The 15,708-nt window shown below is 45.3% G+C and overlaps 1 protein-coding gene across 2 annotated transcripts in view; it reads right to left on the reverse strand.

Annotated features, from left to right (window-relative positions):
- The window catches only part of LOC126293695 (acetylcholinesterase-like), an 824,325-nt gene that overhangs the window by 696,534 nt on the left and 112,083 nt on the right, over window positions 1–15,708 (reverse strand). For both annotated transcript variants that reach the window (XM_049986998.1, XM_049986997.1), the window contains exon 2: window positions 1,794–2,039. In XM_049986998.1, coding sequence (XP_049842955.1) covers window positions 1,794–2,033 — 240 coding nt within the window. In that variant the 5' untranslated portion in view covers window positions 2,034–2,039. The remainder of the gene's footprint in view (window positions 1–1,793; window positions 2,040–15,708) is intronic.

A 15,708-nucleotide genomic window follows, 5' to 3' on the forward strand; every position in this document is an offset into this window, starting at 1 on the left:
GCGGAGGTTCGAGTCCTCCCTCTGGTATGGGAGTGTGTCTGTTTGTCCTTAGGATAATTTAGCAAAAGTAGTGTGTAAATTTAAGGACTGATGACCTTAGCAGTTAAGTGTGGTGTCACCACCAGACACCACACTTGCTAGGTGGCAGCCTTTAAATCGGCCGCGGTCCGTTAGTATACGTCGGACCCGCCTGTCGCCACTATCAATGATTGCAGACCGAGCGCCGCCACACGGCAGGTTTAGAGAGACTTCCTAGCACTCGCCCCAGTTGTACAGCCGACTTTGCTAGCGATGGTTCACTGACTTCTATGCTCTCATTTGCCGAGACGATAGTTAGCCTAGCCTTCAGCTACGTTATTTGCTACGACCTAGCAAGGCGCCAGTATCCGTACTATTGATATTGTGAATCATGTACCATAAAGAGCGACGTTCTCCATTAATGGATTAAAGTTAAGTATTCCACCAGCTACGTCCGTTTTTCTCAATTCTAATTCCCTTGTCATCTTCCAGACCTCATGCCAGCCTGCGTGAGCTAAAACGCGTGCATTTTGGCCTCCTTTCCTTATACAGGTCGGCTCTCCTGGCAACCACAACATTAAGTCCCATAAGATTTCACACACACTTGAACATTTGTATTGAACTGTATGGAACAGGGCACCGAGAAACAACAGAGGACTCGTCCCCGCCGTAGCCCTCAGTGGTTCACAACCCCACAACAAGCGACAGCAGTCCACTCACCTCACCACTGTCCCACACCAAACCTAGGGTTACTGTATCTTTCAGCCCCCAGTGCAGCCCCCCCTAGGAACGTCTCACACCAGACGAGTGTAACCCCAATGTTTGCATGGTAGAGTAAAACTGGTGTACTTGTATGTGGAGAAAGTTCTTGTGCAGCAGTCAGTGACATAGTGTAAGTGTAGGGTTACTGTGCAGTTCAGCCCCCAGTGCAGCCCCACCTAGGAACGTCTCACACCAGACGAGTGTAACCCCAATGTTTGCATGGTAGAGTAAAACTGGTGTACTTGTATGTGGAGAAAGAGCTTGTGCAGCAGTCACTGACATAGTGTAAGTGAGGTGGAATAAGGGGAACCAGCCCGCACTCCGTGAGGCAGATGGAAAACCGCCTTAAAAAGCACCCACAGACTGGTCAGCACACAAGAGCTCGACATTAACACACTGGGCGGATTTGTGCCGAAGACTAGCATGCATTCCCTCCCAGAAAGGAGTGTGTTAGACTGCACGGCTAACCAGGCGGGCTCAGGTAACTCAAAACATGCATTGTGCAACCTATGATGCTGGTCAGGTGTAGTTTTATGATATGGAGAACATTCACCTGGTCTTTCCTGGAAACAGTGGTAGTAACAAAAGTACTATGACAGCTGTGGACTGTGTGAATAATACTCCAGAACTATCACACCTCGCCATTCTGGATGGTATTCCGAATGGTGATGCCATTTTCCAGTAGGATAACTGTTCTGATTAGAGGACCAGACTAGTGCTGCAGTGGTTTTAAGAGTGTGGTAGTCAGCTCAATGTCCCGATCACCAAATTTGCCAGACTTAAACCTGTTGGAACAAATGGACTGTAATTTATAGGAACTGTCTAAGTTGTGCATAGACATCCAGTGCCACATACGACTTGTGGAATCTGTGTGACTTAAGAGTGTCTGCTGTATTGGGTTCCAAAGTTGGACCAACCCGAGGGGCCACACGGTTATGTTGTAGCGTCGCACACGCGGAGCTTGCGGCGGCTCCTCCGGCTAGCGAGCAGCCCGGCGTTGGCGCTGTACTGACCTCCCTGCCGAGCACGGTGACGGAGCGGCCGCGCACGAGCCCGCTGGTGGTGGCCACGACCAGCGGGTCGGACCGGTCGTCCGCGCCCGACGCGTTGGCGCTGCCGCTGGCGTGGCCGTGGCCGTGGTGGGCGCGGCCGGGGGAGGTGTTGTGGTGGCCCGCGTGGGGGAAGGCGCGCGCGTCGGCCCCGCCCACCGCCGCCAGCGCCGCCGCGGCCAGCCACAGCACTAGCCGGCGCATCTCCTCCTGCGACACAGGCGCCGCGTTAGCTCGCTGCCACAGTCTAAACAACGCACTCAGAAGCCAATTTATCACACATAATTGTACAAATAATTCACTTGATCCCAATATCAAGACATGTAAACAAATACACTGAGTACAAGCAGGCAAACACAGCACAGTATTAACAATGTGCTCAACCACCTCATGCTGAAATTGATACAGACGCGAAATTTCACCGACAGGAAGAAGATACTGTGATATGCAAATGATTAGCTTTTCAGGGCATTCACACAAGGTAGGCGCCGGTGCCAACACCTACAACGTGCTGACATGACGAAAGTTCCCAACCGGTTTCTGATACACAAACGGCAGTTGACAGGCGTTGCCTGATGAAACTTTGTTGTGATGCCTCGTGTAAGGAGGAGAAATGCGTACCATCGCATTTCCAACTTTGATAAAGGTCGTATTGTAGCCTATATCAAGGCCGTTACTACAGCCATAGGTGGTTGTTCTGGGGATTTCTCAGTATCTGTGCACCCAAATTGCGAGAAAATGTAACCACATGTCAGTTCTAGTATAGTATATAAGTCCAATGAACACCCGTTTATCATCTGCCTTTCTTCTTGGTGCAGCAATTTTAATGGCCAGTAGTATATATGTATGATCAATCCAACGTCGAGTTGATTAGCCATCAGGTGTTGCCTTGACGCAAAGTAACCCACAAATCTTGAACAGTCGTCATGTACAGAGTGACATGCTGGCACCTGGAGTTTCAGCTGGTCCCACACATGGTCTATAGACCACAAGCTTAGGAATCTGTCCAGTCATGGAAGAGTCTAAACAGAATGTAGGAAGTCTTGAGCAACTCGACCTGTATGTAGATATGGCGTTGGTTCAGGCCCTCCGTCGCGCATGGGTGTGTGTGTTTGTCCTTAGGATGATTTAAGTTAACTAGTGAGTAAGCTTATGGACTGATATCCTTAGCAGTTAAGTCCCATAAGACTTCACACTTTTTTTTGTATGCAGATAAGCACTGGCTTGCTGGAGAAGTGCACTGGTACACCAGATAGGAGAGGTCCCATGTGAGGTCGAAGAACGTGATCAACACAAGACTAGCTACGTACCACAATTGTAGATTGGCTATTGCCCGTCATGGTTCCCCCATCAATTAAGCTGGGCCTGCTGGGGTGGCCGAGCAGTTCTAAGCGCTACAGTCTGGAACCGGATGACTGCTACAGTTGCAGGTTCGAATCCTGCCTCAGGCATGGATGTGTGTGATGTCCTTAGGTTAGTTAGATTTAAGTAGTTCTAAGTTCTAGGGGACCTATGACCTCAGAAGTTAAGTCGCATAATGCTTAGAGCCATTTGAACCAATTAAGCTGGCTGTGCATGCGGGCAGTGTGGTGTAATGTAGAACAGGTGGAACTCTAGATTGTACCATTCATCGTGTTGCCTCCACACCTGCATGCATTAATCATCCCTCCTTAAAACGTATCGGGATTCATCACTAACCAACATGTTTTACCGACCTGTGACAGTAAACATCCTTCTGGTTTGGTACCACTGTGGATGGAGTCGACAATGTCTCATTGTTAACGACAATACGTGACAATGGTGCTCAGATTGCAAATTTGCATCTGCAATGCGTCTAGAAATGATTTGTCGGACAACTGGCACATGTAGATTTGCTTGTATCTTGGAGCCAGTCACTGTAGGATCCCTGGTAACTCGCCACATTATCTTTCAATCCTCAGGCCTTGACTTTCCAGTCCCTCCATACCCAGTGCGTTGCACATTGGTGCCATCTCGTGTCCATTCCTCTCAACATCATCTGACTGAACACTCTAACAATCGAGAGCCGGCTGCGGTGGCCGAGTGGTTCTAGGCGCTTCAGTCCAGAACCGCGTGACCGCTACGGTCGCAGGTTCGAATCCTGCCTCGGGCATGGATGTGTGTGATGTCCTTAGGTTACTTAGCCATTTGACCTAGCGAGCTACCCAGCGTGTCGACCAGCCTTGGGTTTTCATGCCAAACACTAGGCTCCTCTGAAACTGGCTTAAGTGTACAAAACGTTGTCTAAGACATCTGTCTACCTGCACCCACTAATGTCCTCCTCAAATCGAGATGTGATCGTCACGTGTATGACTCGTTCACTATGCCCTGTTTAAATTGGGCCTCTGTCCGATTGGACTGCCACTGCAGGATCTGTGAGCACATGCACTGCTATGATGGATCGCGTTCTACATGTTTGCAGTTTCCCACTGGTACCTTTCTTCCGCCTGGGTGAGCTATTTCCGGTGTTCTCGAGTATTCTCTGTGTCCACCTCCATACCTGAGCGGTCAGAGCATCTGGCTGCCTGTGGAGTATCTGCGTCCCATTGCTGATGCAGCCAGGGACCTTTCTTTTGTGCGGAGTGAACGCAGCCTTGCTAAGTGAACTGAGGAGCTACTCGGCCGAGTATTAGCGGCTCCAAGATCAAGAAACCCTACAAAAGCAGGGAGACCTGTGAGCGGAGCATGTGACCCTACATACTCCATCTGATGGTGCCACTGGCAGAGGGTGACAGTCTGTAAACGTTCAGGATACCTCGTTAGGAGCTACTCGACTGAGTATTAGCGGCTCCAAGATTAAGAAACCCTACAAAAGCAGGGAGACCTGTGAGCGGAGCACGTGACCCTACATACTCCATCTGATGGTGCCACTGGCAGAGGGTGACAGTTTGTAAACGTTCAGGATTCCTCGTTAGTAGAATTTGGGACAGGTCCCACATGCAAAAGTTGTATTCACAGACATGTCGAACCTGTCTTTTGCAGACTGATGCATCTTCCTACTGGCCTATGAATCAACCGAAGTTTGTCACCTCCTTTTATGGAAAAATGTTCAAATGTGTGTGAAATCCTATGAGACTTAACTGCTAAGGTCATCAGTCTCTAAGCCTACACATTACCTAGCCTAAATCATCCTAAGGACAAACAAACACACCCATGACCGAAGGAGGACTCGAACCTCCACTGGGACCAGCCGCACAGTCCATGACTGCAGCGACTTATCGTTTTATGACTGAGACTTCGAAATCATTCCATTTCATATTGGTACATACTGTTACACTCAGTTATTTGTAGCAGATGACTGCTTCCAATTGTGATCCTTTGTTTACTATAGTCATAGCATACTATATTTTCCTTTCTGTGAGGTGCACAGTTTTACATTTTTGAACATTTTAAAACAGTTGCTAGTCTTTGCACCACCAAACACTCAGACAGTACTTCACTGTCGATAACTCCGTTATATCCCACATATTCTGATGTTACAACATTCTCTGTGGTGTCTTTAACAAGCAAAATGAAGGATCCAAACACATTTCTCTGCGGTACACCTGAAGATACTTCTATGTCTGTGGGCGACTTTCCATCCAAGGTCTGTATCTACATCTACAAGCATACTCCGCGAACCAAAGTAAGGCCAGAAAATGGAGAGAAAATTCAAAATGTTGCTGCGAATCACGAGGTTTTAGTTGCCGCAACGTCTGAATCTTGTACGGGTACCAGTGTAAAACAGGTCGAAAACTTTCCGCGCTGTTCACCTTGGGATGTACAATTCTCATGACACTGCCCAAACACTGGCGCTATCTGGAGCACGTGCTACATGGTCACATACAGCAACAGCAGTCTCGTCAATAATTTTCATGGCACTAGGACAGCTTCCTCCTCCATGTGCCACAACAAACTGACTCTCGTTTTCGAATTTCATCACTATCATCATCATCTTTAAACCATTTAATGACTTCGGAGCTTTCCTCAGACCTTTGTCAGCGATGCTCTCTCAGTTCATCACTGGAATTGTTGCTGTTCACATAAAACAGTTTAATTAAGAGCCCATGGTGTGGATGTCATGCTGTGAAACAAACAGTATACAGCACCAGGATTGCTCTTGGTGGGCGCAAAAGAAACTAAATTTTTAAGCGTAAATCATTTCCGCATTAACGCATTAGCATACCTACCAAGTTTGCGATGAACAGGATATGTTAGTGTGTCGAATAAATTGATCTACTAACATCCTTTAGATTGTGTGATATATCACGTAACCAAAACTGAACGGATTTCTTTGGTACTAATGTTCAGGACCTCACACTTTTCATTATTTAGGGTTAGTTGCTACTTTTAGCACCATACAGGTGTGTTTTCTAAACAATAAGTTCTGCTGACTTCACTGCATCATCTGCAAACAAACTAAGAAGGGTGCTCAGATGCTCTCCAAAAGTGTTGACACTGATCAGCCAGTATGACCCTCTCTGCCACTGATACGAAAGCAATGAGGCCTTGGTAAGTCTCGTGAACCAATTGGCTCCCCTTCTGCACATACAAGTCATGCAACTCTCGTATATTCCGGGTAGGATGGCGATAAGCTCTGACGCCACATTCAATCACGTCCCAGACGTGTTCGATTGGGATCAGATCTGGTGAGTCAGGGGGCCTACACGTCACCTGGAACTCACCACTCCATCACACTGCTGGCCTTGTGACATGGCAAATTAATGGTGCCTTACACCAGCTCCAATGGACCCATGGATGCCTACGTAAATGTTCCCCAGAGCATAATGGAGCCACCGACAGCTTATTTCCGTCCCGGAGTACAGGTGTCCAGGAGATGTTCTCCTGGAAGATGACGGATTCGCGCCGTCCCATAGGCACAATGAAGAAGGTGTTTGTAGTAACAAAAACCAACTGCGGGAATGCCTTGGGCAGCGGATCGGAGCCGCCAGGTGGGGAAGCCGCCGGAGGTGGAGCACGCACCACCGGGTAAACACAGGACGAGTCGGACGACAGACCAACGACAACTGACAACGACCGACAACGACCGACTATAACCGACGCAACAAACAAGAGATAAACAACGGAGGCTTGTAGAAACCACAACACCAAACACCAACAGTAAATACACTCGGAACCAGAGCCAGGCAAATGTCAACAACGAGCAACGAACAGAGCGCAGTACCGCCGAGATAGAGACGCACTCCAGAGCGAGTACCAGAGTGACTGGACTAGGGCAGAGCGGATTCCTATACACGAAACTGGAGGGAGCGGCTATTGGCCACGATCTGCACGTAGTGTAGCGGTGGCACCCCCGCTGGACGGAAGAGACGCAGTCCCTTCGACTGTTCAGAGATATCACCAAACCCGCCCAAAGATGTAAAAATCATGCATGAGCACAGCCTATTAGTCAGAGGGGGTCCGTCAGCCGATCAGCCGCAGTCATTCCACCAGGAAGGAGGTACACGGCTCGTATTGCCTGTAGTTCAACCATGCCCAGACGGTCAATACCGCGGTTCGATCGTGTCCCCTCTGTTACTTTGTGCCATTAAGGGCTCTCAACATAGGAAGTGTCCTGGCGTCTCAGACTGAACCAAAGCGATGTTGTTCGGACATGGAGGAGGTACAGAGAGGAACTGTCAATGACATGCCTCGCTCAGGCCGCCCGAGCGCTACTACTGCAGTGGATGACCGCTACCTACCGATTATGGCTCGGAGGAACCCTGTCTGCAACGGCGCCATGTCGAATAATGCTCTTCGTGCAGCCACAGGACGTCGCGTTACGACTCCAACTGTGTGCGATAGGCTGCACGATGTGCAACTTCACTCCCTACGTCCATGGCGAGGTCCATCTTTGCAACCACGACACCGTGCAGCGGTACAGATGGGTCCAACAACATGCCGAATTGACCGCTCAGGACTGGCATCACGTTCTCTTCACCGATGAGAGTCACATATGCCCTCAACCAGACAATCGTCGGAGACGAGTTTGGAGGCAACCCGCTCAGGCTGAACGCCTTAGACACACTGTCTAGCGAGTGCAGCAAGGTGGAGGTCCCCTGCTGTTTTGGGGTGGCGTTATGTGGGGCCGACGTACGTCGCTGGTGGTCACGGCTGTACGATACGTGAATGCCATCCTCCGACCGATAGTGCAAGCATATAGGCAGCATATTGGCGAGGCATTCGTCTTCATGGACAACAATTCGCGCTCATATTCTGCACATCTTGTGGATGACTTCCTTCAGGATAACGACATCTCTCGACTAGAGTGGGCAGCATGCTCTCCAGACATATGCCCTATCGAATATGCCTGGGATACATTGAAAAGGTTTATGGATGACGTGACCCACCAACCACTCTGAGGTATGTACGTGGAATCGCCGTTGAGGTGTGGGACAATCTGGACCAACAGCGCCTTGATGAACTTGTGGGTAGTATGCCTCGACGAATACAGGCATGCATCAATGCAATAGAACGTGTCACTGGGTATTAGAGGTGTACAGCAATCTGGACCACCACCTCTGAAGGTCTCGCTGTATGGTGGTAGAACTTGCAATATGTGGCATTCATGAGGAATAAAAAGGGAGGAAATGATGTTTATGTTGATCTCTATTCCAATTTTCTGTAAGGGTTCCGGAACTCTAGGAACCGAGATGATGTAAAACTTTCTCGATGCGTGTAGTAATACGAGTGAACGAGCTTATCTCCCACTGCTTCGCTCGCGTTGACTGTATGGTCTGCACAGATTTTTTTGTTTTCATTTAATCGAATTTTTATGTTTCTCGCAAACTGAAACACTTTCTAAGCTTTTCACGTTAACTAAAACCCGTATAAGCATGGTCTTTGCTTAACCGATTTTGGTAGCTGGAGTCCAAAGATTGTGGTAATCACACCTTTTGTGTTCTAGTGGAAATATTTTCATAGCAACTTTCATTCCCTAACAAATTTTTAATTATATCTAACAGGGAAGTGAAATACTAATTTTCGTAAATTAAATTAATGCAGTCCACGTAACACAACTGCCACGCACTTACTTCTTCGTGGCAATTCTCAGCCGCCCTCTGCAGGGGCAGTGAAGACGCTCCTGCAGCCTTCTCGATGGGAAGTGTCCGATCGCCCACAACACAGCCCTAATTGGCTCGTCCTGAGTATCATCTCTGTTCACATGAAACGCTGCATACGAAGACAACACTTGGGCGCAGTCTACGCGCTATAGACCGGCGTAGAGAATTATCGGAAAGCACAGGCGGCTGCCTTCTATGACGATGGTGTTGGAAATTCGGTATAACGCTCCGACAAATGTCTAAGTCGGACTGGCGACTGTGTACTTGAAAGTAAAATTTTTAAATTCGATAAAAAAATTATTTCTCCTCTTGGCAGCTGCCAGAAAGGCTACACGTGGTATCGGCAGTTATTTATTTCGTATTCAGATGAATCAGTGAATTTGTAGGGGAGAGAGTTGTACCCAGAGGACAGAGTGGCTAGGAACACATGTGTTCTGGTCGGTGGTTCCACCTGGCGACTTATTTTAGAATGACACGCATGACTGCGCAGTGACGACCACCACAGACACATTCCAGTATTTCCTGCCTTTCCTGTTGTGCGACAGCGCTGGGGTCGTCTGTGCTGCGCTTGTAAATAATACGAGTTCTACATATGAAAGAGCTGTGTAATGTATTAAACGAATATGGGGACTCCGTTCATTATTCATTTACCGAGATACTAAGTAACGTTCGCATGGTTAAGCCTTTGAGGACGTAACAAATTTCTTTGTATTTGTAAAATGATAATTTGTATTAGTTCCCAAGCGCTTCTATTTGAAAATGTTTCTAACTCGTAATTGATTTTTGACAACACTTCTCCTTAATTTAATTTCACTTACGTTATTACTCCACTACTTACCGGTAATCAGTAACACAGAGTACTAAATACAGTACCGATACGATTGGGACACTTTTAAACGTCCACATCTACATACGTACTCCGCAATCCACCAAACGGTGCGTGGCGGAGGGTACCTCCGACCACAACTAGCATCTTCTCTCCCTGTTCCACTACCAAACAGAACGATGGAAAAATGACTGCCTATATGCCTCTGTGCGAGCTCTAATCTCTCTCATCTTATATTTGTGGTCTTTCCGCGAAATGTAAGTTGGCGGCAGTAAAATTGTACTGCAGTCAGCCTCAAATGCTGGTTCTCTAAATTTCGTCAGTAGCGATTCACGAAAAGAATGCCTCCTTTCCTCTAGAGACTCCCACCCGAGTTCCTGAAGCATTTCCGTAACACTCGCGTGGTGATCAAACCTTCCAGTAATAAGTCTAGCAGTCCGCCTCTGAATTGCTTCTATGTCCTACCTCAATCCGACCTGATGTTGTTGTTGTTGTCTTCAGTCCTGAGACTGGTTTGATGCAGCTCTCCACGCTACTCTGTCCTGTGCAAGCTTCTTCATCTCCCAGTGCCTACTGCAAACTACATCCTTCTGAATCTGCTTAGTGTATTCATCTCTTGGTCTCCCTCTACGATTTTTACCCTCCATGCTGCCCTCCAATGCTAAATTTGTGATCCCTTCATGCCTCAGAACATGTCCTACCAACCGGTCCCTTCTTCTCGTCAAGTTGTGCCACAAACTTCTCTTCTCCCCAATCCTGTTCAATACTTCCTCATTAGTTACGTGATCTACCCATCAAATCTTCAGCATTCTTCTGTAGCACCACATTTCAAAAGCTTCTATTCTGTTCTTGCCCAATCTTTCCGACCTGATAGGGATCCCAAACGCTCGAGCGGTACTCAAGAATAGGTCGTATTAGTGTTTTATAAGCGGTCTCCTTTACAGGTGAACCACATCTTCCCCAAATTTTACCATTGAACCGAAAACTATACTACTATCCGCCTTCCCCACAACTGCCATTAATACTTGTCCCACTTCATATCGCTCTGCAATGTTACGCCCAAATATTTAATCGACGTGACTGTGTGAAGCGCTACACTACTAATGGAGTATTCAAACATTACGGGATTCTTTTTCCTATTCATCTGGATTAAGTTACATTTATCTATGTTTTGAGTTAGCTGCCATTCTTTACACCAATCACAAATCCTGTCCAAGTCATCTTGTATCCTCCTACAGTCACTCAACGACGACACCTTCCCGTACACCACAGCATCATCAGCAAACAGCCGCACATTGCTATCCACCCTATCCAAAAGATGATTTCTGTAGATAGAAAACAACAGCGGACCTAACACACTTCCATGGGGCACTCCAGATGATACCCTCACCTCCGATGAGGTAAATAGAATATTTATTCCTACGTACATGATCATGTTGTACGTTTGAACAGTCTTTCACATTTGAAAACGCTTTTCTATTCTAGAGCCTTATTTCTGTCGTTTCTGAAAAAGACTGCAGCGCGGAGGAAGTGAGTGCTACCATATCAAAATGGAATAAGCAGTATATTAAACTTCTATTACAAGGTTGGGTGAACGAGAATGTCTGTGGAGTATTCCAACGTACAACACACTCTCCTACTAAATTTTGCTAAAAGATTGGGATGAGTGCAGCAAAGATTTAGAAATGTAAGGTCTCGCTTTTCGTGATGTAGTGTCACGGAGGAAAGCTTCCCTCGGAATTTTATTAAGTAAAACGTGTGGAAACAGCCACAATAAAGTGTTCAGATGGGAAGTATAAAATTTTAGGGGTATATGAACTGCAACAGAGATACCAAAGCTGTAAACGCAAACGTAATTTCTAAATGGACGAATATCATCGACATAAGAGATCCATATAAACCATTGTACAAGGGTCACCGATCTCACTTTGTGGTCTCACCGTCTGCTTATTTTTCTCGCTCGCTTTGTTAGCTCGATCGATTCTGACTTGCGCTAGCTTTGCACTGATGTTAATTTAGCTGAGTGCTCAGCTTTAATTCTTACCTGCAGAATAAAGGATTGATCAGATTCCGGAAATAATCGATACATATAAAAGCCAATGCCCGACTGATTGGCTAGCTGGGTGACTGATCGGCGGCCAGCCCAAACTGAAACATGTAATTTGGGGAAGGTGTGGATCTTATACTGTAGGCGTCTTGTAAGAAGAGATTTTTCAAAATTACAATTATAAGAGGGTGAAATTGGAGATTAAGGGTCACTATTAAGGCAATTTGGAAATCAGACCTACGGTACTAAAACTGGTATTAGATTTCTCACTCAGAAACTAAAAAAATATACGTATTTCAGCCCTTTTGGAAATTCAACTCTATGGGGGTTAAATAATGGGCGAAAGCGTTCTTTTAAATATAGCATTATTAGCGTACTAATTAACCATTTTTAAAGCTACATCTATAAACACTGGCTTTTGACTTCTCGGTTATAAATGAAAAAATACATGTTTCACTGCTTTTTTGGAAATTCAACTACTAAGTGGCTAAATAGTCGGTGAAACTTTTTAAGGAAATAAGTAATATCTAAAAAACTATTAATGGTTTTGAAGACTGCATCTGTGACAGTTGGTATTTCACTTCCTGGTTAAAAACTTAAAAAAAATGTGTCTCAGTGTTTCTAGAAATTCAGCCCCTAAGGGAGTGCAGTAGGGGACGAAAATGTTTGACAAAATATTTCGTTACCTTGAAAAATTATAAAGCTACTAAATTCATGGAAACTGGTATTTCATTTTTCGGTTAGATATACAGAGATATTTGGGTTGTTGGAGGGGAAGAGACTAGACAGGAAGGTCATCGGTCTCACCGGATTAGGGAAGGACGAGGAAGGAAGTCGGCCGTGTCCTTCCGAAGGAACCATCCCGGAATTCGTCGGGAGCGATTTAGGCCAATCACGGGAAACCCAAATCAGGATGGCCGAACGGCGGATTGAACCATCGTCATTCCGAAAGCGAGTCCAATATGCTACCTAATGCGCCACCACGCTCGGGAGATGAAAGCAGCTGTGGACGTATTTCCACAAGGAAGCAAATGGCTTTATTAACAAAATCGCTTTTTGGTCAGAAATACATTCAGAAAAGACAACGCTTATATGGTCTTAATTAGGGTGAAAAGCGTGTAAGTAGGCTGTTTACATTTTCTTATTGGTAACGCCATGTAGCGCTCTGTATGAAAAACCACTGGCTGTGCTATGAGCAGTCTGTAGCTAGTTTGCATTGTTGTCTGCCATTGTAGTGTCGGGCAGCGGCAGCTGGATGCTAACAGCGCGTAGCGTTGGGCAGTTGGAGGTGAGCCCCCAGCAGTGGTGGACATGGGGAGAGAGATGGCGGAGTTTTGAAATTTGTAAGAATTGGTGTCATGAAGTGCTATATATATTATGACTATTAAGGTAAATACATTGTTTGTTCTCTATTAAAATCTTTCATTTGCTAACTGTGCCTATCAGTAGTTAGTGGCTTCCGTAGTTTGAATCTTTTATTTAGATGGCAGTAGTGGTGCTCGCTGTATTGCAGTAGTACGAGTAACGAAGATTTTTGTGAGGTAAGTGATTTGTGAAACATATAGATTAATGTTAGTCAGGGCCATTCTCTTGTAGGGATTACTGAAAGTCAGATTGCGTTGCGCAAAAAAATATTGTGTGTCAGTTTAAGCACAGACATGTATAATTTTTCTAAGGGGACGTTTCATATCTCCTCAAATGTAATTTGCATTAATAACATGTTATTTACTTCGTAAAGATGATTACACATTATTTATTCTGTTTTGTTCTAATGCTCATCTGTGAAGTTGAGGTTTCAAAAGTTATTCTGATCTTTTATGTATGTACTTATGTCATAATTTTTGTAACACTGATGTATTTGTTATTTCGATTCATTTGTAAAGCCTGTATTACTGCAAAAGTTATCTGTACTGTTATGTTTCTTTAATGATATATTTTGTACCTTTGTTATTGTATTCTTATGTTATAAAATTGTAATTGACACCAGTTCATCAAATTAAGTAACTTGTAAATTACATTTCACTGCACACGTTTCTGTTGGTTATAGCATATGGACAATATATGAGAAGTAGGGACTGATAGTGTTTGCACGTGTGTTAATAATTCAGTAAGGGACTGGATAACAGCATTGCTGGTTGTAAGGACATTTCAAAAACAATTTTTGTGAGTGCACAAGTGGTGGTTATAGACTTGCTATATTATCTGCAAGACTCTTCAATGGTGATTGTGCGCCTGCACAGTCAAACAGATGGCTGCTGGCCATCTCTATAAGGACTACAGTGGGTCTACACCTTTGATGACCCACCAATACCATTATTTCTACAAGGACTGCAGTGGGTCTGCACCTCTAGTGGCCCACCAATAGTATTCTGTACCAGGACTACAGTGGGTCTGCTCTGTGATGACCTACCTACCGATAGTCTTTAATGTCGACTGACTCTACTATGGCCCATTATCTGTCTGCATGTCAAGACTCAGCACTGCCTTTCGTTGGAAGGACAACACTACTTCTTCAAGACTGCTTAGAAATCCACTACTTCCAAGTGCAATTTCTTTTATTGCTCAGACTTTGAAAAAAAAAACACTGCATTTTTACTGTGATGAATGATCAGGACTGTCTATATGGACTGTGAGAAAATTTTAGCTTTTGACCAACATTGTATCAATAAGTGTGTGCATTTGATTTCTTTGAAATTGTAATCATAATTATGAAAAAAAAATTCAAATCTGTATTGGCCACTGCCCAAAACAATTTGTAAATTTTTTTTGTGGGGAGCATGGGGGCTATGTAAGTAGGCTGTTTAGGTTTTCTTATTGGTAACGCCATGTAGCGCTCTGTATGAAAAATCACTGGCTGTGCTGTGCGCAGTCTGTGGCTAGTTTGCATTGTTGTCTGCCATTGTAGTGTCGGGCAGCGGCAGCTGGATGCTAACAGCGTGTAGCGTTGGGCAGTTGGAGGTGAGCTGCCAGCAATGGTGGACGTGGGGAGAGAGATGGCGGAGTTTTGAAATTTGTAAGAATTGGTGTCATGAACTGCTATATATATTATGACTTTTGAACACTATTAAGGTAAATACATTGTTTGTTCTCTATTAAAATCTTTCATTTGCTAAATATGCCTGTCAGTAGTTAGTGCCTTCAGTAGTTTGAATCTTTTATTTAGCTGGCAGTAGTGGCGCTCGCTGTATTGCAGTAGTTCGAGTAATGAAGAATTTTATGAGGTAAGTGATTTGTGAAACATATAGATAAATGTTAGTCAGGGCCATGCACTTGTAGGGATTACTGAAAGTCAGATTGCGTTGCGCTAAAAAATATTGTGTGTCAGTTTAAGCACAGTCATGTATAATTTTTCAAAGGGGACGTTTCAAGCGTAGGTGCTACAATCTGTGAATGTCATAAAAATATTTTTTTAAAACATCTGTAGGCCACACAGTCTACGCGAGCAGAGCGACGGGCGTCGAGTTAGTTAAATGTAAAAGGATGGAGTACGACACTACCGGCCATTACAATTGCTACACCAAGAAGAAATGCAGATGATAAACGGGTATTCATTGGACAAGTATATTATACTAGAACTGACATGTGATTATATTTTCACGCAATTTGGATGGATAGATCCTGAGAAATAAGTACTCAGAACACCACCTCTGGCCATAATAACGGCCTTGATACGTCTGGGCATTGAGTCAAACAGAGCTTGGATGGCGTGTACAGGTACAGCTGCCCATGCAGCTTCAACACGATACCACAGTTCATCAAGAGTAGTGACTGGCGTATTGTGACGAGCCAGTTGCTCAGCCACCATTGACCAGACGTTTTCACTTAGTGAGATCTGGAGAATGTGCTGGCCAGGGCAGCAGTCGAACGTTTTCTGTATCCAGATATAACCATACAGGACCTGCAACATGCGGTCGTGCATTATCCTGCTGAAATGTAGGGTTTCGC

The sequence above is a fragment of the Schistocerca gregaria genome, chromosome 10, assembly GCF_023897955.1.
Source record: "Schistocerca gregaria isolate iqSchGreg1 chromosome 10, iqSchGreg1.2, whole genome shotgun sequence".
Taxonomy (NCBI): Eukaryota; Metazoa; Arthropoda; class Insecta; order Orthoptera; family Acrididae; genus Schistocerca; species Schistocerca gregaria.